The sequence below is a fragment of the Mobula hypostoma genome, chromosome 1, assembly GCF_963921235.1.
Source record: "Mobula hypostoma chromosome 1, sMobHyp1.1, whole genome shotgun sequence".
Classification (NCBI taxonomy): domain Eukaryota; kingdom Metazoa; phylum Chordata; class Chondrichthyes; order Myliobatiformes; family Myliobatidae; genus Mobula; species Mobula hypostoma.
In genome coordinates, this window is record NC_086097.1 from 50,068,625 (window position 1) to 50,094,071 (window position 25,447).

The 25,447-nt window shown below is 41.0% G+C and overlaps 1 protein-coding gene across 1 annotated transcript in view; it reads right to left on the minus strand.

Annotated features, from left to right (window-relative positions):
• LOC134348071 (neuroblast differentiation-associated protein AHNAK-like) overlaps nucleotides 1–25,447 on the minus strand; it is a gene marked incomplete at its 5' end in the record, with an annotated part of 110,259 nt that overhangs the window by 12,774 nt on the left and 72,038 nt on the right. The window contains one exon of the mRNA XM_063051334.1: nucleotides 1,408–25,252. Within this exon, the coding sequence (XP_062907404.1) occupies nucleotides 1,408–25,252 (23,845 nt within the window). The remainder of the gene's footprint in view (nucleotides 1–1,407; nucleotides 25,253–25,447) is intronic.

Here is a 25,447-nt window from a genome sequence, read left to right on the forward strand (position 1 = left end):
TTCCCTCTCCACCCCTCTCCACTTTCTGCAGGGATCGATCCCTCTGCGACTCCCTTATCCACACGTCCATCCCCACTGATCTCCCACCCGGCACTTATCCCTGTAAGCGTAAGTGCTACACCTGTCCCTACACCTCATCTCTTGCAGCCATTCAGGGCCCCAAACAGTCCTTCCAGGTGAGACAACACTTCACTTGTGAGTCTGTTAGGGTCATTAATTGCATCCGGTGCTCCCGGTGTGGCCTCCTCTACATCGGTGAAACCTGACGCAGATTGGGGGACTGCTTCGTCGAGCACCTCCACTCCGTCCGCCACAACAGGCAGGATCTCCTGGTAGCCACTCACTTCAACTCTGCTCCCCATTCCCATTCAGATATGTCCCTACATGGCTTCCTCTACTGCCATGATGAGGCTAAACTCAGGTTGGAGGAGCAACACCTCATATACCATCTAGGTAGTCTCCAGCCCCTTGGTATAAACATAGAATTCTCCAACTTCTGGCAATTCCCTCCCCCTCCCTTCCTCTATCCCTATTTCACTTTGCCCCCTCCCCCAGCTCCCGCATGGTTCCGCTTCCTTCTTCTACTACCCATTGTTTTCAGGGCTATGACGTCAATCCTTCCCCTCCCCCACCCCGTTGTCTTTCAAATTACTAGTCTTTCAACTGAAGCTACAAGCATTCTTCAAGTCCTTCCCCATCTTTCACTCTTCAGACTTGACGAAGGGTTCCGGCCCGAAACGTCGACTCATTGTTTCTAACTGATGCTGCCTGACCTGCTGAGTTCATCCAGCGTACTGAAAGTGTTGCTTGGATCCAATATGAAAGAATGTGCTGGCATTAGAAAGGGTGGAGAGTTGGTTTTCACGAATGATCCTCAAAATGAAAGTGTTAACATGTGAGGAACGTTTGATGGCTCTGGGCCTGCACTCACTGGAGTTTAGAAGAATGAGGTGGGAGCTTATTGATCCCACCAGATATTGAACGGCAAAGCCAGAGTGGATGTGGAGATGATGTTTAAAATAGTGGCATTGTCTAAGAAGAGATGGCACAGCCTGAAAATACTGCAGAAGGATGTCCCTTTAAAGCAGAGAAAAGGAGGGATTTCCTTAACCAGAGGATTGTGAACCTTTGGATTTCTTTCCCACAGATGGCACTGGAGAACATTTAAAGTGACAGTTGTTGATTTGAAAGAGTATAAAAGCTTACGAGGAAAAGGCAAGGGAATAGGATTCAGAGATAAAATAAATCAGCCCTGATAGAAAAGTGGATCGCATTTAATAGGCTGAATGGACTAATTCTGCAACTACGTCTTATAGTATTAATTCCAATGTTCCATTATGAACCGCTGTATCTATGGTTGGTAATTCGACTCCAAATTTAAAAATTAGATTATATAAATATCAGTACCTGGTTCTCTGGCAGAATCTGAGTCCTGTAAGGGTGAAACGACTTCCTTTGGTGTTGTAAAGCCAAAGTCCACATCTGGAAATGTAAATGTAGAAACTCCAGTTGCTTGCATTTTAACTTCTGGCATTTTCAAGTGATCTCCATTCACTGTGTTAACATCTATTGAATCAGTATCCACACTCAGTCTTGCTGCTTCAACATTAAGGCCTGGGCTTTTGAAGCCCACTGGCAAACTTGTAATCTCACTTGTTGTTGCAATATCAGGGGGAATAATTCCAAATTTTGACAATTTAAATTTCGCAATTTTTATTTTTCCTCTGCTTCCTTCATCTTCCTCAACAGCACTGTCGAGACAAGCTTCAGATTGCGGCGGCAAGACTTCAACAGTTTCACGTTTCACATACAAAACAGGTGATATTGCAACAGGTGCAGAACTTTCAACAGGCTTTGTCATTGAAACATTTATCTCTGGCTTTTTCACATCCATATCCACCTCTGGACCTTTAAATTTGGGAAGAGATATTCCAAATGAAGGCATTTTCATGGATGGCATTTTAAACCCACCACCATGACTTTTCATCTTCCCATCAGCGGATTCCATATCCACATCTATTTCAGGTGCCTGGATGTCGGTACTAATGGCTTGAAGGTCCTTTGACATTTCTGGTAAAGAAACATCAACATCAGGCTTCTCTACGGCCACATCAATGTCAAATTTACCTTCCACCTTCGGGAGAGATACATCTATTGATGGCTTTTCAATCTTTGGCATTTTTAGACTGACTTCCGGTCCCTCCACATGTGTACATCTGACACCAGTTTCAACTTCTAACTTGCCTGGTTGTATATCGCCTTCTGGAATTTTAATATCAGCATCAAGTTTTGGGAGAGTAATATCAGTTTTAGGCAAGCTGACATCAAGACTCATTTTTGGAGATTTAATATCAGGTGCAGAAACTCCAAATTTTGGGAACTTCATTTTCCCTCTTTTGCGTTCAATATCCACTTGCGATGAATCTACATCAACTTCACACTCTGGAGCGGACACTTCAGGCATTTTGCCCTCTATCTCCACTTCAAGCTTTATCATTGAAACATCAATTTCTGGCTTTTTCGCGTCCATATCCACCTCTGGACATTTGAATTTGGGAAGAGATATTCCAAATGAAGGCATTTTCATGGATGGCATTCTAAATTTATCACCATGACTTTTGATCTTCCCATCAGCAGATTCAATATCCACATCTAGTTCAGGTGCCTGGATGTCAGTACTAATGGCTTGAAGGTCCTTTGACATTTCTGGTAAAGAAACATCAAAATCAGGCTTCTCTACGGCAACATCAGTGTCAAATTTACCTACCACCTTCAGGAGAGATACATCTGTTGAAGGCTTTTCAACCTTTGTTGTTTTCAGACTGACTTCCGGTCCCTCCACATGTATACCCCCGATCCCAATTTCACCTTCTAACTTGCCTGGTTGTATATCGCCTTCTAGAATTTTAATATCAGCATCAATTTTTGGGAGAGTAATATCAGCTTTAGGCAAGCTGACATCAAGACTCATTTTTGGAGGTTTAATGTCAGGTGCAGAAATTCCAAATTTTGGCACCTTAAATTTTGGGACCTTCATTGTCCCACTTTTGCCTTCAATATCCACTTGCAATGAATCTACATCAACTTCACACTCTGGAGCGGACACTTCAGACATTTTGCCCTCAATCTCCACTTCAGGCTTTGTCATTGAAACATCGATGGCTGGCTTTTTTACATCCGTATCCATGTCTGGACCTTTGAATTTGGGAAGAGATATTCCAAATGAAGGCATTTTCATGGATGGCATTTTAAACTTCCCACCATGACTTTTCATCTTCCCATCGGCAGATTCAATATCCACATCTATTTCAGGTGCCTGGATGTCAGTACTAATGACTTGAAGGTCCTTTGACATTTCTGGTAAAGAAACACCAACATCAGGCTTCTCTACGGCCACATCAATGTCAACTTTACATTCCACCTTCGGGAGAGATACATCTGTTGATGGCTTTTCAAACTTTGGCTTTTTTAGACTGACTTCCAGACCCTGCACATGTATACCTCCGACACCAATTTCACCACCTAACTTGCTTGGATGTATATCAGCTTCTGGCATTTCAATATCAGCATTTGGTTTTGGGAGAGTAATATCAGTTTTAGGCAAGCTGACATCAAGACTCATTTTCGGAGCTTTAATATCAGGTGCAGAAATTCCAAATTTTGGCACTTTTGTTTTTCCTCTTTTGCCTTCAATATCCACTTGCGATGAATCCACATCAAGTTCACACTCAGGAGCGGACACTTCAGGCATTTTGCCCTCGATCTCCAATTCAGGCTTTGTCATTGAAACATCTATGTCTGGCTTTTTCGCGTCCATATCCACCTCTCGACCTTTGAATTTGGGAAGAGATATTCCAAATGAAGGCATTTTCATGGATGGCATTTTAAATTTACCACCATGACTTTTCATCTTCCCATCAGCAGATTCAATATCCACATCTATTTCAGGTGCCTGGATGTCAGTACTAATGGCTTGAAGGTCCTTTGACATTTCTGGTAAAGAAACATCAAAATCAGGCTTCTCTACGGCCACATCAATGTCAACTTTACCGTCCACCTTCGGGAGAGATTCATCTATTGATGGCTTTTCAATCTTTGGCATATTTAGACTGACTTCAGGATCCTCCACATGTATACCTCCGACACCAATTTCACCTTCTAACTTGCCTGGTTGTATATCGCCCTCTGGAATTTTAATATCAGCATCAGGTTTTGGGAGAGTAATATCAGTTTTAGGCACGCTGACATCAAGACTCATTTTCGGAGCTTTAATATCAGGTGCAGACATTCCAAATTTTGGCACTTTCATTTTCCCTCTTTTGCCTTCAATATCCACTTGCAATGAATCCACATCAAGTTCACACTTGGGAGCGGACACTTCAGGCATTTTGCCCTCGATCTCTGCTTCAGCCTTTGTCATTGAAACATTTATGTCAGGCGTTTTCGCGTCTATATCCACCTCTGGACCTTTGAATTTGGGAGGAGATATTCCAAATGAAGGCATTTTCATGGATGGCATTTTAAACTTCCCACCATGACTTTTGATCTTCCCATCAGCGGATTCAATATCCACATCCATTTCAGGTGCCTGGATGTCAGTACTAGTGGCTTGAAGGTCCTTTGACATTTCTGGTAAAGAAACATGAACATAAGGCTTTTCTACGGCTACATCAATGTCAACTTTACCTTCCACCTTCGGGAGAGATACATCTGTTGATGGCTTTTCAATCTTTGGCATTTTTAGACTGACTTCAGGATTTTCAGGTTTTGGGAGAGTAATATCAGTTTTAGGCAAGCTGACATCAAGACTCATTTTCGGAGCTTTAATATCAGGTGCAGAAATTCCAAATTTTGGCACTTTAATTTTTCCTCTTTTGCCTTCAATATCCACTTGCGATGAATCCACATCAAGTTCACACTCACGAGCGGACACTTCAGGCATTTTGCCCTCTATCTCCACTTCAGGCTTTGTCATTGAAACATCTATGTCTGGCTTTTTTACGTCCATATCCACCTCTGGGCCTTTGAATTTGGGAAGAGATATTCCAAATGAAGGCATTTTCATGGATGGCATTTTAAACTTCCCACCATGAATTTTGATCTTCCCATCAGCGGCTTCACTATCCACATCTATTTCAGGTGCCTGGATGTCAGTGCTAATGGCTTGTAGATCCGTTGACATTTCTGGAACTGAAACGTCAACATCAGGCTTCTCAACAGCCACATCAATGTCAACATTACCTTCCACCTTCGGGAGAGATACATCTGTTGATGGCTTTTCAATCTTTGGCATTTTTAGACTAACTTCAGGACCCTCCACATGTATACCTCTGACACCAATTTCAGCTTCTAACTTGCCTGGTTGTATATCGCCTTCTGGAATTTTAATATCAGCATCAAGTTTTGGGAGAGTAATATCAGTTTTAGGCAAGCTGACATCAAGACTCATTTTCGGAGCTTTAATATCAGGTGCAGAAATTCCAAATTTGGGCACATTAAATTTTGGGACCTTCATTTTTTCTCTTTTGCCTTCAATATCCACTTGCGATGAATCCACATCAAGTTCACACTCTGGAGCGGACACTTCAGGCATTTTGCCCTCAATCTCCACTTCGGGCTTTGTCATTGAAACATCTATGTCTGGCTTTTTCGCGTCCATATCCACCTCTGGACCTTTGAATTTGTGAAGAGATATTCCAAATGATGGCATTTTCATGGATGGCATTCTAAATTTACCACCATGACTTTTCATCTTCCCATCAGCAGATTCAATATCCACATCTATTTCAGGTGCCTGGGCTTGAAGGTCCTTTGACATTTCTGGTAAAGAAACACCAACATCAGGCTTTTCTACGACTACATCAATGTCAACTTTACCTTCCACCTTCGGGAGAGATACATCTGTTGATGGCTTTTCAATCTTTGGCATTTTTAGACTAACTTCAGGACCCTCCACATGTATACCTCCAACACCAATTTCACCTTCTAACTTGCCTGGTTTTATATCGCCTTCTGGAATTTTAATATCAGCATCAAGTTTTGGGAGAGTAATATCAGTTTTAGGCAAGCTGACATCAAGACTCATTTTCGGAGCTTTAATATCAGGTGCAGAAATTCCAAATTTTGGCACCTTAAATTTTGGGACCTTCATTTTCCCTCTTTTGCCTTCAATATCCACTTGCAATGAATCTACATCAACTTCACACTCTGCAGCGGAGACTTCAGGCATTTTGCCCTCGATCTCCAATTCAGGCTTTGTCATTGAAACATCTATGTCTGGCTTTTTTACGTCCATATCCACCCTTGGACCTTTGAATTTGGGAAGAGATATTCCAAATGAAGGCATTTTCATGGATGGTATTTTAAACTTCCCACCATGACTTTTGATCTTCCCATCAGCGGATTCAATATCCACATCTATTTCGGGTGCCTGGATGTCAGTAATAATGGCTTGTAGATCCGTTGACATTTCTGGAACTGAAACCTCAACATCAGGCTTCTCTACAGCCACATCAATGTCAACTTTACCTTCCACCTTCGGGAGAGATACATCTGTTGATGGCTTTTCAATCTTTGGCATTTTTAGACTAACTTCAGGACCCTCCACATGTTTACCTCCGACACCAATTTCACCTTCTAACTTGCCTGGTTGTATATCGCCTTCTGGAATTTTAATATCAGCATCAAGTTTTGGGAGAGTAATATCAGTTTTAGGCAAGCTGACATCAAGACTCATTTTCGGAGCTTTAATATCAGGTGCACAAATTCCAAATGTTGGCACTTTCATTTTTCTTCTTTTTCCTTCAATATCCACTTGCGATGAATCCACATCACGTTCACACTCAGGAGCGGACACTTCAGGCATTTTGCCCTCGATCTCCAATTCAGGCTTTGTCATTGAAACATCTATGTCTGGCTTTTTCGCGTCTATATCCACCACTGGACCTTTAAATTTGGGAAGAGATATTCCAAATGAAGGCATTTTCATGGATGGCATTTTAAATTTACCACCATGACTTTTCATCTTCCCATCAGCAGATTCAATATCCACATCTATTTCAGGTGCCTGGATGTCAGTACTAATGGCTTGAAGGTCCTTTGACATTTCTGGTAAAGAAACATCAATTTCACGCTTTTCTACGGCTACATCAATGTCAACTTTACCTTCCACCTTCGGGAGAGATACATCTGTTGATGGCTTTTCAATCTTTGGCATTTTTAGACTGACTTCAGGACCCTCCACATGTATACCTCCGACACCAATTTCACCTTCTAACTTGCCTGGTTGTATATTGCCTTCTGGAATTTTAATATCAGCATCAGGTTTTGGGAGAGTAATATCAGTTTCAGGCAAGCTGACATCAAGGCTCATTTTCAGAGCTTTAATATCAGGTGCAGAAATTCCAAATCTGGGCACCTTAAATTTTGGGACCTTCATTTTCCCTCTTTTGCCTTCAATATCCACTTGCAATGAATCTACATCAACTTCACACTCTGGAGCGGAGACTTCAGGCATTTTGCCCTCTATCTCCACCTCAGGCTTTGTCATTGAAACATCTATCTCTGGCTTTTTGACGTCCATATCCACCCCTGGACCTTTGAATTTGGGAAGAGATATTCCAAATGAAGGCATTTTCATGGATGGCATTTTAAACTTCCCACCATGACTTTTGATCTTCCCATCAGCGGATTCAATATCCACATCTATTTCAGGTGCCTGGATGTCAGTACTAATGGCTTGTAGATCCGTTGACATTTCTGGAACTGAAACCTCAACATCAGGCTTCTCTACGGCCACATCAATGTCAACTTTACGTTCCGCCTTCGGGAGCGATACATCTATTGATGGCTTTTTAATCATTGGCATTTTTAGGCTGCCTTCTGGACCCTCCACATGTATACCTCCGACACCAATTTCACCTGCTAACTTGCCTGGTTGTATATCGCCTTCTGGAATTTTAATAGCAGCATCAGGTTTTGGGAGAGTAATATCAGTTTTAGGAAAGCTGACATCAAGACTCATTTTCGGAGCTTTAATATCAGGTGCAGAAATTCCAAATTTTGGCACTTTCATTTTTCCTCTTTTTCCTTCAATATCCACTTGCGATGAATCCACATCAAGTTCACACTCAGGAGCGGACACTTCAGGCATTTTGCCCTTGATCTCCACTTCAGGCTTTGTCATGGAAACATCTATGTCTGGCTTTTTCGCGTCCATATCCACCTCTGGGCCTTTGAATTTGGGAAGAGATATTCCAAATGAAGGCATTTTCATGGATGGCATTTTAAACTTCCCACCATGACTTTTGATCTTCCCATCAGCAGATTCAATATCCACATCTATTTCAGGTGCCTGGATGTCAGTACTAATGGCTTGAAGGTCCTTTGACATTTCTGGTAAAGAAACATCAACTTCACACTTTTCTACGGCTACATCAATGTCAACTTTACCTTCCACCTTCGGGAGAGATACATCTGTTGATGGCTTTTCAATCTTTGGCATTTTTAGACTGACTTCAGGCCCCTCCACATGTATACCTCCGACACCAATTTCACCTTCTAACTTGCCTGGTTGTATATTGCCTTCTGGAATTTTAATATCAGCATCAGGTTTTGGGAGAGTAATATCAGTTTTAGGCAAGCTGACATCAAGACTCATTTTCGGAGCTTTAATATCAGGTGCAGAAATTCCAAATTTGGGCACCTTAAATTTTGGGACCTTCATTTTCCCTCTTTTGCCTTCAATATCCACTTGCAATGAATCTACATCAAGTTCACACTCAGGAGCGGACACTTCAGGCATTTTGCCCTCGATCTCCAATTCAGGCTTTGTCATTGAAACATCTATGTCTGGCTTTTTTACGTCCATATCCACCTCTGGGCCTTTGAATTTGGGAAGAGATATTCCAAATGAAGGCATTTTCATGGATGGCATTTTAAACTTCCCACCATGACTTTTGATCTTCCCATCAGCGGATTCAATATCCACATCTATTTCAGGTGCCTGGATGTCAGTACTAATGGATTGTAGATCCGTTGACATTTCTGGAACTGAAACCTCAACATCAGGCTTCTCTACGGCCACATCAATGTCAACTTTACCTTCCACCTTCGGGAGCGATACATCTATTGATGGCTTTTTAATCATTGGCATTTTTAGGCTGACTTCTGGACCCTCCACATGTATACCTCCGACACCAATTTCACCTTCTAACTTGCCTGGTTGTATATCGCCTTCTGGAATTTTAATAGCAGCATCAGGTTTTGGGAGAGTAATATCAGTTTTAGGAAAGCTGACATCAAGACTCATTTTCGGAGCTTTAATATCAGGTGCAGAAATTCCAAATGTTGGCACTTTCATTTTTCTTCTTTTTCCTTCAATATGCACTTGCGGTGAATCTACATCAAGTTCACTCTCAGGAGCGGACACTTCAGGCATTTTGCCCTCGATCTCCAATTCAGGCTTTGTCATTGAAACATCTATGTCTGGCTTTTTTACGTCCATATCCACCTCTGGGCCTTTGAATTTGGGAAGAGATATTCCAAATGAAGGCATTTTCATGGATGGCATTTTAAACTTCCCACCATGACTTTTGATCTTCCCATCAGCAGATTCAATATCCACATCTATTTCAGGTGCCTGGATGTCAGTACTAATGGCTTGAAGGTCCTTTGACATTTCTGGTAAAGAAACATCAACTTCACGCTTTTCTACGGCTACATCAATGTCAACTTTACCATCCACCTTCGGGAGAGATACATCTGTTGATGGCTTTTCAATCTTTGGCATTTTTAGACTGACTTCAGGACCCTCCACATGTATACCTCCGACACCAATTTCACCTTCTAACTTGCCTGGTTGTATATCGCCTTCTGGAATTTTAATAGCAGCATCAGGTTTTGGGGGAGTAATATCAGTTTTAGGAAAGCTGACATCAAGTCTCATTTTCGGAGCTTTAATATCAGGTGCAGAAATTCCAAATTTTGGCACTTTCATTTTTCCTCTTTTTCCTTCAATATCCACTTGCGATGAATCCACATCAAGTTCACACTCAGGAGCGGACACTTCAGGCATTTTGCCCTCGATCTCCAATTCAGGCTTTGTCATTGAAACATCTATGTCTGGCTTTTTTACGTCCATATCCAGCTCTGGGCCTTTGAATTTGGGAAGAGATATTCCAAATGAAGGCATTTTCATGGATGGCATTTTAAACTTCCCACCATGACTTTTGATCTTCCCATCAGCGGATTCAATATCCACATCTATTTCAGGTGCCTGGATGTCAGTACTAATGGCTTGTAGATCCGTTGACATTTCTGGAACTGAAACCTCAACATCAGGCTTCTCTACGGCCACATCAATGTCAACTTTACCTTCCACCTTCGGGAGCGATACATCTATTGATGGCTTTTTAATCATTGGCATTTTTAGGCTGACTCCTGGACCCTCCACATGTATACCTCCGACACCAATTTCACCTTCTAACTTGTCTGGTTGTATATCACCTTCTGGAATTTTAATATCAGCATCAGGTTTTGGGAGAGTAATATCAGTTTTAGGCAAGCTGACATCAAGACTCATTTTCGGAGCTTTAATATCAGGTGCAGAAATTCCAAATGTTGGCACTTTCATTTTTCTTCTTTTTCCTTCAATATGCACTTGCGGTGACTCCACATCAAGTTCACACTCAGGAGCGGACACTTCAGGCATTTTGCCCTCGATCTCCAATTCAGGCTTTGTCATTGAAACATCTATGTCTGGCTTTTTTACGTCCATATCCACCTCTGGGCCTTTGAATTTGGGAAGAGATATTCCAAATGAAGGCATTTTCATGGATGGCATTTTAAACTTCCCACCATGACTTTTGATCTTCCCATCAGCGGATTCAATATCCACATCTATTTCAGGTGCCTGGATGTCAGTACTAATGGCTTGTAGATCCGTTGACATTTCTGGAACTGAAACCTCAACATCAGGCTTCTCTACGGCCACATCAATGTCAACTTTACCTTCCACCTTCGGGAGAGATACATCTATTGATGGCTTTTCAATCTTTGGCATTTTTAGACTGACTCCTGGACCCTCCACATGTATACCTCCGACACCAATTTCACCTTCTAACTTGCCTGGTTGTATATTGCCTTCTGGAATTTTAATAGCAGCATCGGGTTTTGGGAGAGTAATATCAGTTTGAGGCAAGCTGACATCAAGACTCATTTTCGGAGCTTTAATATCAGGTGCAGAAATTCCAAATTTGGGCACCTTAAATTCTGGGACCTTCATTTTCCCTCTTTTGCCTTCAATATCCACTTGCAATGAATCTACATCAACTTCACACTCTGGAGCGGAGACTTCAGGCATTTTGCCCTCTATCACCACTTCAGGCTTTGTCATTGAAACATCTATGTCTGGCTTTTTTACGTCCATATCCACCTCTGGGCCTTTGAATTTGGGAAGAGATATTCCAAATGAAGGCATTTTCATGGATGGCATTTTAAACTTCCCACCATGACTTTTGATCTTCCCATCAGCGGATTCAATATCCACATCTATTTCGGGTGCCTGGATGTCAGTACTAATGGCTTGTAGATCCGTTGACATTTCTGGAACTGAAACCTCAACATCAGGCTTCTCTACGGCCACATCAATGTCAACTTTACCTTCCACCTTCGGGAGCGAAATATCTATTGATGGCTTTTCAATCTTTGGTATTTTTAGGCTGACTTCTGGACCCTCCATATGTATACCTCCGACACCAATTTCACCTTCTAACTTGCCTGGTTGTATATCGCCTTCTGGAATTTTAATATCAGCATCAGGTTTTGGGAGAGTAATATCAGTTTTAGGCAAGCTGACATCAAGATTCATTTTCGGAACTTTAATATCAGGTGCAGAAATTCCAAATTTTGGCACTTTCATTTTTCCTCTTTTTCCTACAATATCCACTTGCGGTGAATCCACATCAAGTTCACACTCAGGAGCGGACACTTCAGGCATTTTGCCCTTGATCTCCACTTCAGGCTTTGTCATGGAAACATCTATGTCTGGCTTTTTCGCGTCCATATCCACCTCTGGGCCTTTGAATTTGGGAAGAGATATTCCAAATGAAGGCATTTTCATGGATGGCATTTTAAATTTACCACCATGACTTTTCATCTTCCCATCAGCAGATTCAATATCCACATCTATTTCAGGTGCCTGGATGTCAGTACTAACGGCTTGAAGGTCCTTTGACATTTCTGGTAAAGAAACATCAACATCACGCTTTTCTACGGCTACATCAATGTCAACTTTACCTTCCACCTTCGGGAGAGATACATCTGTTGATGGCTTTTCAATCTTTGGCATTTTTAGACTGACTTCAGGACCCTCCACATGTATACCTCCGACACCAATTTCACCTTCTAACTTGCCTGGTTTTATATCGCCTTCTGGAATTTTAATATCAGCATCAAGTTTTGGGAGAGTAATATCAGTTTTAGGCAAGCTGACATCAAGACTCATTTTCGGAGCTTTAATATCAGGTGCAGAAATTCCAAATTTTGGCACCTTAAATTTTGGGACCTTCATTGTCCCACTTTTGCCTTCAATATCCATTTGCAATGAATCTACATCAACTTCACACTCTGGAGCGGACACTTCAGACATTTTGCCCTCAATCTCCACTTCAGGCTTTGTCATTGAAACATCGATGGCTGGCTTTTTTACATCCTTATCGACCTCTGGACCTTTGAATTTGGGAAGAGATATTCCAAATGATGGCATTTTAAACTTACCACCATGACTTTTGATCTTCCCATCAGTGGATTCAATATCCACATCTATTTCAGGTGCCTGGATGTCAGTACTAATGGCTTGAAGGTCCTTTGACATTTCTGCTAAAGAAACACCAACATCAGGCTTCTCTACGGCCACATCAATGTCAACTTTACCTTCCACCTTCGGGAGAGATACATCTGTTGATGGCTTTTCAATCTTTGGCATTTTTAGACTGACTTCAGGACCCTCCACATGTATACCTCCGACACCAATTTCACCTTCTAACTTGCCTGGTTGTATATCGCCTTCTAGAATTTTAATATCAGCATCAGGTTTTGGGAGAGTAATATCAGTTTTAGGCAAGCTGACATCAAGACTCATTTTCGGAGCTTTAAAATCAGGTGCAGAAATTCCAAATTTTGGCACTTTCATTTTTCCTCTTTTTCCTTCAATATCCACTTGCGATGAATCCACATCAAGTTCACACTCACGAGCGGACACTTCAGGCATTTTGCCCTCGATCTCCACTTCAGGCTTTGTCATTGAAACATCTATGTCTGGCTTTTTTATGTCCATATCCACCCCTGGACCTTTGAATTTGGGAAGAGATATTCCAAATGAAGGCATTTTCATGGATGGCATTTTAAACTTCCCACCATGACTTTTGATCTTCCCATCAGCGGATTCAATATCCACATCTATTTCGGGTGCCTGGATGTCAGTACTAATGGCTTGTAGATCCGTTGACATTTCTGGAACTGAAACCTCAACATCAGGCTTCTCTACAGCCACATCAATGTCAACTTTACCTTCCACCTTCAGGAGAGATACATCTGTTGATGGCTTTTCAATCTTTGGCATTTTTACATTAACTTCAGGACCCTCCACATGTATACCTCCAACACCAATTTCACCTTCTAACTTGCCTGGTTTTATATCGCCTTCTGGAATTTTAATATCAGCATCAAGTTTTGGGAGAGTAATATCAGTTTTAGGCACGCTGACATCAAGACTCATCTTCGGAGCTTTAATATCAGGTGCAGAAATTCCAAATTTTGGCACCTTAAATTTTGGGACCTTCATTTTCCCTCTTTTGCCTTCAATATCCACTTGCAATGAATCTACATCAACTTCACACTCCGGAGCGGAGACTTCAGGCATTTTGCCCTCTATCTCCGCTTCAGGCTTTGTCATTGAAACATCTATGTCTGGCTTTTTTCCGTCCATATCCACCCCTGGACCTTTGAATTTGGGAAGAGATATTCCAAATGAAGGCATTTTCATAGATGGCATTTTAAACTTCCCACCATGACTTTTGATCTTCCCATCAGCGGATTCAATATCCACATGTATTTCAGGTGCCTGGATGTCAGTACTAATGGCTTGTAAATCCGTTGAAATTTCTGGAACTGAAACCTCAACATCAGGCTTCTCTACGGCCACATCAATGTCAACTTTACCTTCCACCTTCGGGAGCGATACATCTATTGATGGCTTTTTAATCTTTGGCATTTTTAGACTGACTTCTGGACCCTCCACATGTATACCTCCGACACCAATTTCACCTTCTAACTTGCCTGGTTGTATATCGCCTTCTGGAATGTTAATATCAGCATCAGGTTTTGGGAGAGTAATATCAGTTTTAGGCAAGCTGACATCAAGATTCATTTTCGGAGCTTTAAAATCAGGTGCAGAAATTCCAAATTTTGGCACTTTCATTTTTCCTCTTTTTCCTTCAATATCCACTTGCGATGAATCCACATCAAGTTCACACTCAGGAGCGGACACTTCAGGCATTTTGCCCTCGATCTCCAATTCAGGCTTTGTCATTGAAACATCTATGTCTGGCTTTTTTGCGTCCATATCCACCTCTCGACCTTTGAACTTGTGAAGAGATATTCCAAATGAAGGCATTTTCATGGATGGCATTTTAAATTTACCACCATGACTTTTCAACTTCCCATCAGCAGATTCAATATCCACATCTATTTCAGGTGCCTGGATGTCAGTACTAACGGCTTGAAGGTCCTTTGACATTTCTGGTAAAGAAACATCAACATCAGGCTTTTCTACGGCCACATCAATGTCAACTTTACCTTCCACCTTCGGGATCGATACATCTATTGATGGCTTTTCAATCTTCGGCATTTTTAGGCTGACTTCTGGACCCTCCACATGTATACCTCCGACACCAATTTCACCTTCTAACTTGCCTGGTTGTATATCGCCTTCTGCAATTTTAATATCAGCATCAGATTTTGGGAGAGTAATATCAGTTTTAGGCAAGCTGACATCAAGACTCATTTTCGGAGCTTTAATATCAGGTGCAGAAATTCCAAATTTGGGCACATTAAATTTTGGGACCTTAATTTTTTCTCTTTTGCCTTCAATATCCACTTGCGATGAATCCACATCAAGTTCACACTCAGGAGCGGACACTTCAGGCATTTTGCCCTCAATCTCCACTTCGGGCTTTGTCATTGAAACATCTATGTCTGGCTTTTTCGCGTCCATATCCACCTCTGGACCTTTGAATTTGTGAAGAGATATTCCAAATGAAGGCATTTTCATGGATGGCATTCTAAATTTACCACCATGACTTTTCATCTTCCCATCAGCAGATTCAATATCCACATCTATTTCAGGTGCCTGGGCTTGAAGGTCCTTTGACATTTCTGGTAAAGAAACACCAACATCAGGCTTTTCTACGACTACATCAATGTCAACTTTACCTTCCACCTTCGGGAGAGATACATCTGTTGATGGCTTTTCAATCTTTGGCATTTTTAGACTAACTTCAGGACCCTCCACATGTATACCTCCAACACCAATTTCACCTTCTAACTTGCCTGGTTTTATATCGCCTTCTGGAATTTTAATATCAGCATCAAGTTTTGGGAGAGTAATATCAGTTTTAGGCAAGCTGACATCAAGACTCATTTTCGGAGCTTTAATATCAGGTGCAGAAATTCCAAATTTTGGCACCTTAAATTTTGGGACCTTCATTTTCCCTCTTTTGCCTTCAATATCCACTTGCAATGAATCTACATCAACTTCACACTCTGCAGCGGAGACTTCAGGCATTTTGCCCTCTATCTCCACTTCAGGCTTTGTCATTGAAACATCTATGTCTGGCTTTTTTACGTCCATATCCACCCTTGGACCTTTGAATTTGGGAAGAGATATTCCAAATGAAGGCATTTTCATGGATGGTATTTTAAACTTCCCACCATGACTTTTGATCTTCCCATCAGCGGATTCAATATCCACATCTATTTCGGGTGCCTGGATGTCAGTAATAATGGCTTGTAGATCCGTTGACATTTCTGGAACTGAAACCTCAACATCAGGCTTCTCTACAGCCACATCAATGTCAACTTTACCTTCCACCTTCGGGAGAGATACATCTGTTGATGGCTTTTCAATCTTTGGCATTTTTAGACTAACTTCAGGACCCTCCACATGTTTACCTCCGACACCAATTTCACCTTCTAACTTGCCTGGTTGTATATCGCCTTCTGGAATTTTAATATCAGCATCAAGTTTTGGGAGAGTAATATCAGTTTTAGGCAAGCTGACATCAAGACTCATTTTCGGAGCTTTAATATCAGGTGCACAAATTCCAAATGTTGGCACTTTCATTTTTCTTCTTTTTCCTTCAATATCCACTTGCGATGAATCCACATCACGTTCACACTCAGGAGCGGACACTTCAGGCATTTTGCCCTCGATCTCCAATTCAGGCTTTGTCATTGAAACATCTATGTCTGGCTTTTTCGCGTCTATATCCACCACTGGACCTTTAAATTTGGGAAGAGATATTCCAAATGAAGGCATTTTCATGGATGGCATTTTAAATTTACCACCATGACTTTTCATCTTCCCATCAGCAGATTCAATATCCACATCTATTTCAGGTGCCTGGATGTCAGTACTAATGGCTTGAAGGTCCTTTGACATTTCTGGTAAAGAAACATCAATTTCACGCTTTTCTACGGCTACATCAATGTCAACTTTACCTTCCACCTTCGGGAGAGATACATCTGTTGATGGCTTTTCAATCTTTGGCATTTTTAGACTGACTTCAGGCCCCTCCACATGTATACCTCCGACACCAATTTCACCTTCTAACTTGCCTGGTTGTATATTGCCTTCTGGAATTTTAATATCAGCATCAGGTTTTGGGAGAGTAATATCAGTTTCAGGCAAGCTGACATCAAGGCTCATTTTCGGAGCTTTAATATCAGGTGCAGAAATTCCAAATTTGGGCACCTTAAATTTTGGGACCTTCATTTTCCCTCTTTTGCCTTCAATATCCACTTGCAATGAATCTACATCAAGTTCACACTCAGGAGCGGACACTTCAGGCATTTTGCCCTCGATCTCCAATTCAGGCTTTGTCATTGAAACATCTATGTCTGGCTTTTTTACGTCCATATCCACCTCTGGGCCTTTGAATTTGGGAAGAGATATTCCAAATGAAGGCATTTTCATGGATGGCATTTTAAACTTCCCACCATGACTTTTGATCTTCCCATCAGCGGATTCAATATCCACATCTATTTCAGGTGCCTGGATGTCAGTACTAATGGATTGTAGATCCGTTGACATTTCTGGAACTGAAACCTCAACATCAGGCTTCTCTACGGCCACATCAATGTCAACTTTACCTTCCACCTTCGGGAGCGATACATCTATTGATGGCTTTTTAATCATTGGCATTTTTAGGCTGACTTCTGGACCCTCCACATGTATACCTCCGACACCAATTTCACCTTCTAACTTGCCTGGTTGTATATCGCCTTCTGGAATTTTAATAGCAGCATCAGGTTTTGGGAGAGTAATATCAGTTTTAGGAAAGCTGACATCAAGACTCATTTTCGGAGCTTTAATATCAGGTGCAGAAATTCCAAATGTTGGCACTTTCATTTTTCTTCTTTTTCCTTCAATATGCACTTGCGGTGAATCTACATCAAGTTCACACTCAGGAGCGGACACTTCAGGCATTTTGCCCTCGATCTCCAATTCAGGCTTTGTCATTGAAACATCTATGTCTGGCTTTTTTACGTCCATATCCACCTCTGGGCCTTTGAATTTGGGAAGAGATATTCCAAATGAAGGCATTTTCATGGATGGCATTTTAAACTTCCCACCATGACTTTTGATCTTCCCATCAGCAGATTCAATATCCACATCTATTTCAGGTGCCTGGATGTCAGTACTAATGGCTTGAAGGTCCTTTGACATTTCTGGTAAAGAAACATCAATTTCACGCTTTTCTACGGCTACATCAATGTCAACTTTACCATCCACCTTCGGGAGAGATACATCTATTGATGGCTTTTCAATCTTTGGCATTTTTAGACTGACTTCAGGACCCTCGACATATATACCTCCGACACCAATTTCACCTTCTAACTTGCCTGGTTGTATATTGCCTTCTGGAATTTTAATAGCAGCATCGGGTTTTGGGAGAGTAATATCAGTTTGAGGCAAGCTGACATCAAGACTCATTTTCGGAGCTTTAATATCAGGTGCAGAAATTCCAAATTTGGGCACCTTAAATTCTGGGACCTTCATTTTCCCTCTTTTGCCTTCAATATCCACTTGCAATGAATCTACATCAACTTCACACTCTGGAGCGGAGACTTCAGGCATTTTGCCCTCTATCACCACTTCAGGCTTTGTCATTGAAACATCTATGTCTGGCTTTTTTACGTCCATATCCACCTCTGGGCCTTTGAATTTGGGAAGAGATATTCCAAATGAAGGCATTTTCATGGATGGCATTTTAAACTTCCCACCATGACTTTTGATCTTCCCATCAGCGGATTCAATATCCACATCTATTTCGGGTGCCTGGATATCAGTACTAATGGCTTGTAGATCCGTTGACATTTCTGGAACTGAAACCTCAACATCAGGCTTCTCTACGGCCACATCAATGTCAACTTTACCTTCCACCTTCGGGAGCGAAATATCTATTGATGGCTTTTCAATCTTTGGTATTTTTAGGCTGACTTCTGGACCCTCCATATGTATACCTCCGACACCAATTTCACCTTCTAACTTGCCTGGTTGTATATCGCCTTCTGGAATTTTAATATCAGCATCAGGTTTTGGGAGAGTAATATCAGTTTTAGGCAAGCTGACATCAAGATTCATTTTCGGAACTTTAATATCAGGTGCAGAAATTCCAAATTTTGGCACTTTCATTTTTCCTCTTTTTCCTACAATATCCACTTGCGGTGAATCCACATCAAGTTCACACTCAGGAGCGGACACTTCAGGCATTTTGCCCTTGATCTCCACTTCAGGCTTTGTCATGGAAACATCTATGTCTGGCTTTTTCGCGTCCATATCCACCTCTGGGCCTTTGAATTTGGGAAGAGATATTCCAAATGAAGGCATTTTCATGGATGGCATTTTAAATTTACCACCATGACTTTTCATCTTCCCATCAGCAGATTCAATATCCACATCTATTTCAGGTGCCTGGATGTCAGTACTAACGGCTTGAAGGTCCTTTGACATTTCTGGTAAAGAAACATCAACATCACGCTTTTCTACGGCTACATCAATGTCAACTTTACCTTCCACCTTCGGGAGAGATACATCTGTTGATGGCTTTTCAATCTTTGGCATTTTTAGACTGACTTCAGGACCCTCCACATGTATACCTCCGACACCAATTTCACCTTCTAACTTGCCTGGTTTTATATCGCCTTCTGGAATTTTAATATCAGCATCAAGTTTTGGGAGAGTAATATCAGTTTTAGGCAAGCTGACATCAAGACTCATTTTCGGAGCTTTAATATCAGGTGCAGAAATTCCAAATTTTGGCACCTTAAATTTTGGGACCTTCATTGTCCCACTTTTGCCTTCAATATCCACTTGCAATGAATCTACATCAACTTCACACTCTGGAGCGGACACTTCAGACATTTTGCCCTCAATCTCCACTTCAGGCTTTGTCATTGAAACATCGATGGCTGGCTTTTTTACATCCTTATCGACCTCTGGACCTTTGAATTTGGGAAGAGATATTCCAAATGATGGCATTTTAAACTTACCACCATGACTTTTGATCTTCCCATCAGTGGATTCAATATCCACATCTATTTCAGGTGCCTGGATGTCAGTACTAATGGCTTGAAGGTCCTTTGACATTTCTGCTAAAGAAACACCAACATCAGGCTTCTCTACGGCCACATCAATGTCAACTTTACCTTCCACCTTCGGGAGAGATACATCTGTTGATGGCTTTTCAATCTTTGGCATTTTTAGACTGACTTCAGGACCCTCCACATGTATACCTCCGACACCAATTTCACCTTCTAACTTGCCTGGTTTTATATCGCCTTCTAGAATTTTAATATCAGCATCAGGTTTTGGGAGAGTAATATCAGTTTTAGGCAAGCTGACATCAAGACTCATTTTCGGAGCTTTAAAATCAGGTGCAGAAATTCCAAATTTTGGCACTTTCATTTTTCCTCTTTTTCCTTCAATATCCACTTGCGATGAATCCACATCAAGTTCACACTCACGAGCGGACACTTCAGGCATTTTGCCCTCGATCTCCACTTCAGGCTTTGTCATTGAAACATCTATGTCTGGCTTTTTTACGTCCATATCCACCCCTGGACCTTTGAATTTGGGAAGAGATATTCCAAATGAAGGCATTTTCATGGATGGCATTTTAAACTTCCCACCATGACTTTTGATCTTCCCATCAGCGGATTCAATATCCACATGTATTTCAGGTGCCTGGATGTCAGTACTAATGGCTTGTAAATCCGTTGACATTTCTGGAACTGAAACCTCAACATCAGGCTTCTCTACGGCCACATCAATGTCAACTTTACCTTCCACCTTCGGGAGCGATACATCTATTGATGGCTTTTTAATCATTGGCATTTTTAGGCTGACTTCTGGACCCTCCACATGTATACCTCCGACACCAATTTCACCTTCTAACTTGCCTGGTTGTATATCGCCTTCTAGAATTTTAATATCAGCATCAGGTTTTGGGAGAGTAATATCAGTTTTAGGCAAGCTGACATCAAGACTCATTTTCGGAGCTTTAAAATCAGGTGCAGAAATTCCAAATTTTGGCACTTTCATTTTTCCTCTTTTTCCTTCAATATCCACTTGCGATGAATCCACATCAAGTTCACACTCACGAGCGGACACTTCAGGCATTTTGCCCTCGATCTCCACTTCAGGCTTTGTCATTGAAACATCTATGTCTGGCTTTTTTATGTCCATATCCACCCCTGGACCTTTGAATTTGGGAAGAGATATTCCAAATGAAGGCATTTTCATGGATGGCATTTTAAACTTCCCACCATGACTTTTGATCTTCCCATCAGCGGATTCAATATCCACATCTATTTCGGGTGCCTGGATGTCAGTACTAATGGCTTGTAGATCCGTTGACATTTCTGGAACTGAAACCTCAACATCAGGCTTCTCTACAGCCACATCAATGTCAACTTTACCTTCCACCTTCAGGAGAGATACATCTGTTGATGGCTTTTCAATCTTTGGCATTTTTACATTAACTTCAGGACCCTCCACATGTATACCTCCAACACCAATTTCACCTTCTAACTTGCCTGGTTTTATATCGCCTTCTGGAATTTTAATATCAGCATCAAGTTTTGGGAGAGTAATATCAGTTTTAGGCACGCTGACATCAAGACTCATCTTCGGAGCTTTAATATCAGGTGCAGAAATTCCAAATTTTGGCACCTTAAATTTTGGGACCTTCATTTTCCCTCTTTTGCCTTCAATATCCACTTGCAATGAATCTACATCAACTTCACACTCCGGAGCGGAGACTTCAGGCATTTTGCCCTCTATCTCCGCTTCAGGCTTTGTCATTGAAACATCTATGTCTGGCTTTTTTCCGTCCATATCCACCCCTGGACCTTTGAATTTGGGAAGAGATATTCCAAATGAAGGCATTTTCATGGATGGCATTTTAAACTTCCCACCATGACTTTTGATCTTCCCATCAGCGGATTCAATATCCACATGTATTTCAGGTGCCTGGATGTCAGTACTAATGGCTTGTAAATCCGTTGAAATTTCTGGAACTGAAACCTCAACATCAGGCTTCTCTACGGCCACATCAATGTCAACTTTACCTTCCACCTTCGGGAGCGATACATCTATTGATGGCTTTTTAATCTTTGGCATTTTTAGACTGACTTCTGGACCCTCCACATGTATACCTCCGACACCAATTTCACCTTCTAACTTGCCTGGTTGTATATCGCCTTCTGGAATGTTAATATCAGCATCAGGTTTTGGGAGAGTAATATCAGTTTTAGGCAAGCTGACATCAAGATTCATTTTCGGAGCTTTAAAATCAGGTGCAGAAATTCCAAATTTTGGCACTTTCATTTTTCCTCTTTTTCCTTCAATATCCACTTGCGATGAATCCACATCAAGTTCACACTCAGGAGCGGACACTTCAGGCATTTTGCCCTCGATCTCCAATTCAGGCTTTGTCATTGAAACATCTATGTCTGGCTTTTTTGCGTCCATATCCACCTCTCGACCTTTGAACTTGTGAAGAGATATTCCAAATGAAGGCATTTTCATGGATGGCATTTTAAACTTCCCACCATGACTTTTCATCTTCCCATCAGCAGATTCAATATCCACATCTATTTCAGGTGCCTGGATGTCAGTACTAACGGCTTGAAGGTCCTTTGACATTTCTGGTAAAGAAACATCAACATCAGGCTTTTCTACGGCCACATCAATGTCAACTTTACCTTCCACCTTCGGGATCGATACATCTATTGATGGCTTTTCAATCTTCGGCATTTTTAGGCTGACTTCTGGACCCTCCACATGTATACCTCCGACACCAATTTCACCTTCTAACTTGCCTGGTTGTATATCGCCTTCTGCAATTTTAATATCAGCATCAGATTTTGGGAGAGTAATGTCTGTTTTAGGCAAGCTGACATCAAGACTCATTTTCGGAGCTTTAATATCAGGTGCAGAAATTCCAAATTTGGGCACATTAAATTTTGGGACCTTAATTTTTTCTCTTTTGCCTTCAATATCCACTTGCGATGAATCCACATCAAGTTCACACTCAGGAGCGGACACTTCAGGCATTTTGCCCTCAATCTCCACTTCGGGCTTTGTCATTGAAACATCTATGTCTGGCTTTTTCGCGTCCATATCCACCTCTGGACCTTTGAATTTGGGTAGATATATTCCAAATGAAGGCATTTTCATGGATGGCATTCTAAATTTACCACCATGACTTTTCATCTTCCCATCAGCAGATTCAATATCCACATCTATTTCAGGTGCCTGGATGTCAGCACGAATGGCTTGAAGGTCCTTTGACATTTCTGGTAAAGAAACATCAATATCAGGCTTTTCTACGGCTGCATCTATGTCAACTTTACCTTCCACCTTCAGAAGAGATACATCTATTGATGGCTTTTCAACCTTTGGCATTTTTAGACTGCCTTCTGGACCCTCCATATTTATACCTCTGACACCAATTTCACCTTCTGACTTTGCTGGTTGTATATCGGCTTCTGGAATTTTAATATCAATGTTAGGTTTTGGGTGCGAAATATCAACTTTTGGCAAACTGCATTCAAGACTCATTTTTGGTGCTTTAATATCATTTGCAGAAATTCCAAGTTTTCGCCCTTTAAATTTGGGGAGCTTTGTAATCCCTCTTTTGCCTTCAATATCTAGTTGTGGTGCATCTATATCAAGTTCACACTTTGGAGCAGCTATCTCAAGCATTTTTCCCTCTATCTCCATGTCAGAGTCTTTCTGTGAATTGACTAATTTTGGCTTTTTCCCATCTGTGTCCCTTTCTGGACCTTTGAATTTGGGAATAGAAACCCCAAAGGTTTGTGATTTCATGACTGGCTTTTTGAACTGATCATCATGGCTTTTCATCTTCATGTCATCTGATTCAATGTCTACATCTATTGTTGGAGCCTTCTGATCCATTGATGTTTCTTTTATTGAAATTTCATATTTGGGCTTCTCTATTCCTCCATCGACATCAAGTTTACCTCTCTGCTTTAGCTCTGCCTCAGCTTTTGGGAAGGAAATGCCTTGTTCGGTCTGACTGATATTAAAGCTTCTATTTGGAGTTCCAATATCAGGTGCAGATATTGCCATTTTTGGTCCTTCATGAATGTCAGATAGCTTGGCTTCAATGTTTGTATCCATTTGTTGAGATGGGGAAATTTGATATTTCTGGCTTTTGTTTTTTGATGTTTTTGATTTACTCCCTTTTTTGAGGTGTTTGCCTGAAATTGCTTTTGAGTTCGCTGGATGGTTACTACTTTCTGTCATGAGCTCGCTGTCCCTGATTTCACCTTGATTGTTGCTCACGGATATTGCACTGTCATTTTGCTTTATCATGATATTCTGTTCCGGTACAATAGTTTGTTGCGCATTTGGTCCACTCTTTTGCTCATTCAACTTGTGTCGTACTTTTTTTTCTTCCATTAATGTAACAGTATATTCACTGCTTGCATGTGTCATGTCATCTTTGATTAGACTGACATCAATGGCAAGAGTAGAAGATGTGGACTCAGTTTGAGAGTTTTTATCTTTTGTTTCATTCATTTCCTGTTCTTTAATTTTCTGCTGCTTTTCAACCTTGGCTGTTTTGTTTTGTATTTCAAAAGCTTGCATTGAAATGTCAGTAACTTCCTTGCTTGTGCTTGTATCATACTCCTTTGGTAATGGTAAAATATCATCAGCCTTTACATCTGTAATGCTTTGTGAAATATCCTGTAGCATTGATTGAGAACATGTTCTTTCCTCTGGCAATTGATATGCTGTATTCTGTGTTGTTAGAATTGGTTCAGGAAGTACAAATTTAGCTATTTTGAGTTTAGGTATTTTCGCTTTAGATTCACTGTTAATCTTATCACATTCCATTTGTTCACTCTGATTAGCCAGCAATTGTTTAGTTTGAGTTGTGGTGATCATTATGGTGTTTGATTTTTGTTGTGTACCATGTACATTTGTTTGCAAATTGGCACATTCCACAACAGTGGAATCCTTCATTCCAATCAAAATTTCGTGCTTTACGTCTTCACAAGCTTCTTTGTTCTCTGTGTTTATATCTTTTGTACCCATATGTGGTAATTTTATTTTCCTTCTTGTTTTTTTCGCTTTCTGTGGGCTTTGTACTGGTTTTAAATGGGTTTTGATATCTGTGCCTGTAGCAGTGACATCATCCTGAACATGTTCTCCTGGCTCTGATAAGCTGTGAGATCTGACCAGTTTCTGTGTCTTTGATTTTTTAAAAGCTGGGAATTTGGGGCAGGAAAAGGTGATATCAGGTACATCCGTCTTCTTTGTCTTCCCCTTCTTGATGGTTTGTTGAATTTGTGGTCCTTCTGCATTCAATTCTTCGGCAATACCTCTTGCTTTTGATTTACTTCCATACAGTTTTATGAAAAAGTCTTCATCATGCCCCTGAGGGAAGATATGGGTAGTTATTTTAAAGGTACTGAATATAAAACTTAGCTGATTTATAAGAAGACAATAAGTATTGCCACTTTTTAATAATTTTATATCTTTTAAATTATTCAATAGAATGTAAATAGCCATTTTTTCCTCAACTGTAACAAAGAAGTATCAATAAGTTTTACAATTTTGTAATGCATGTTT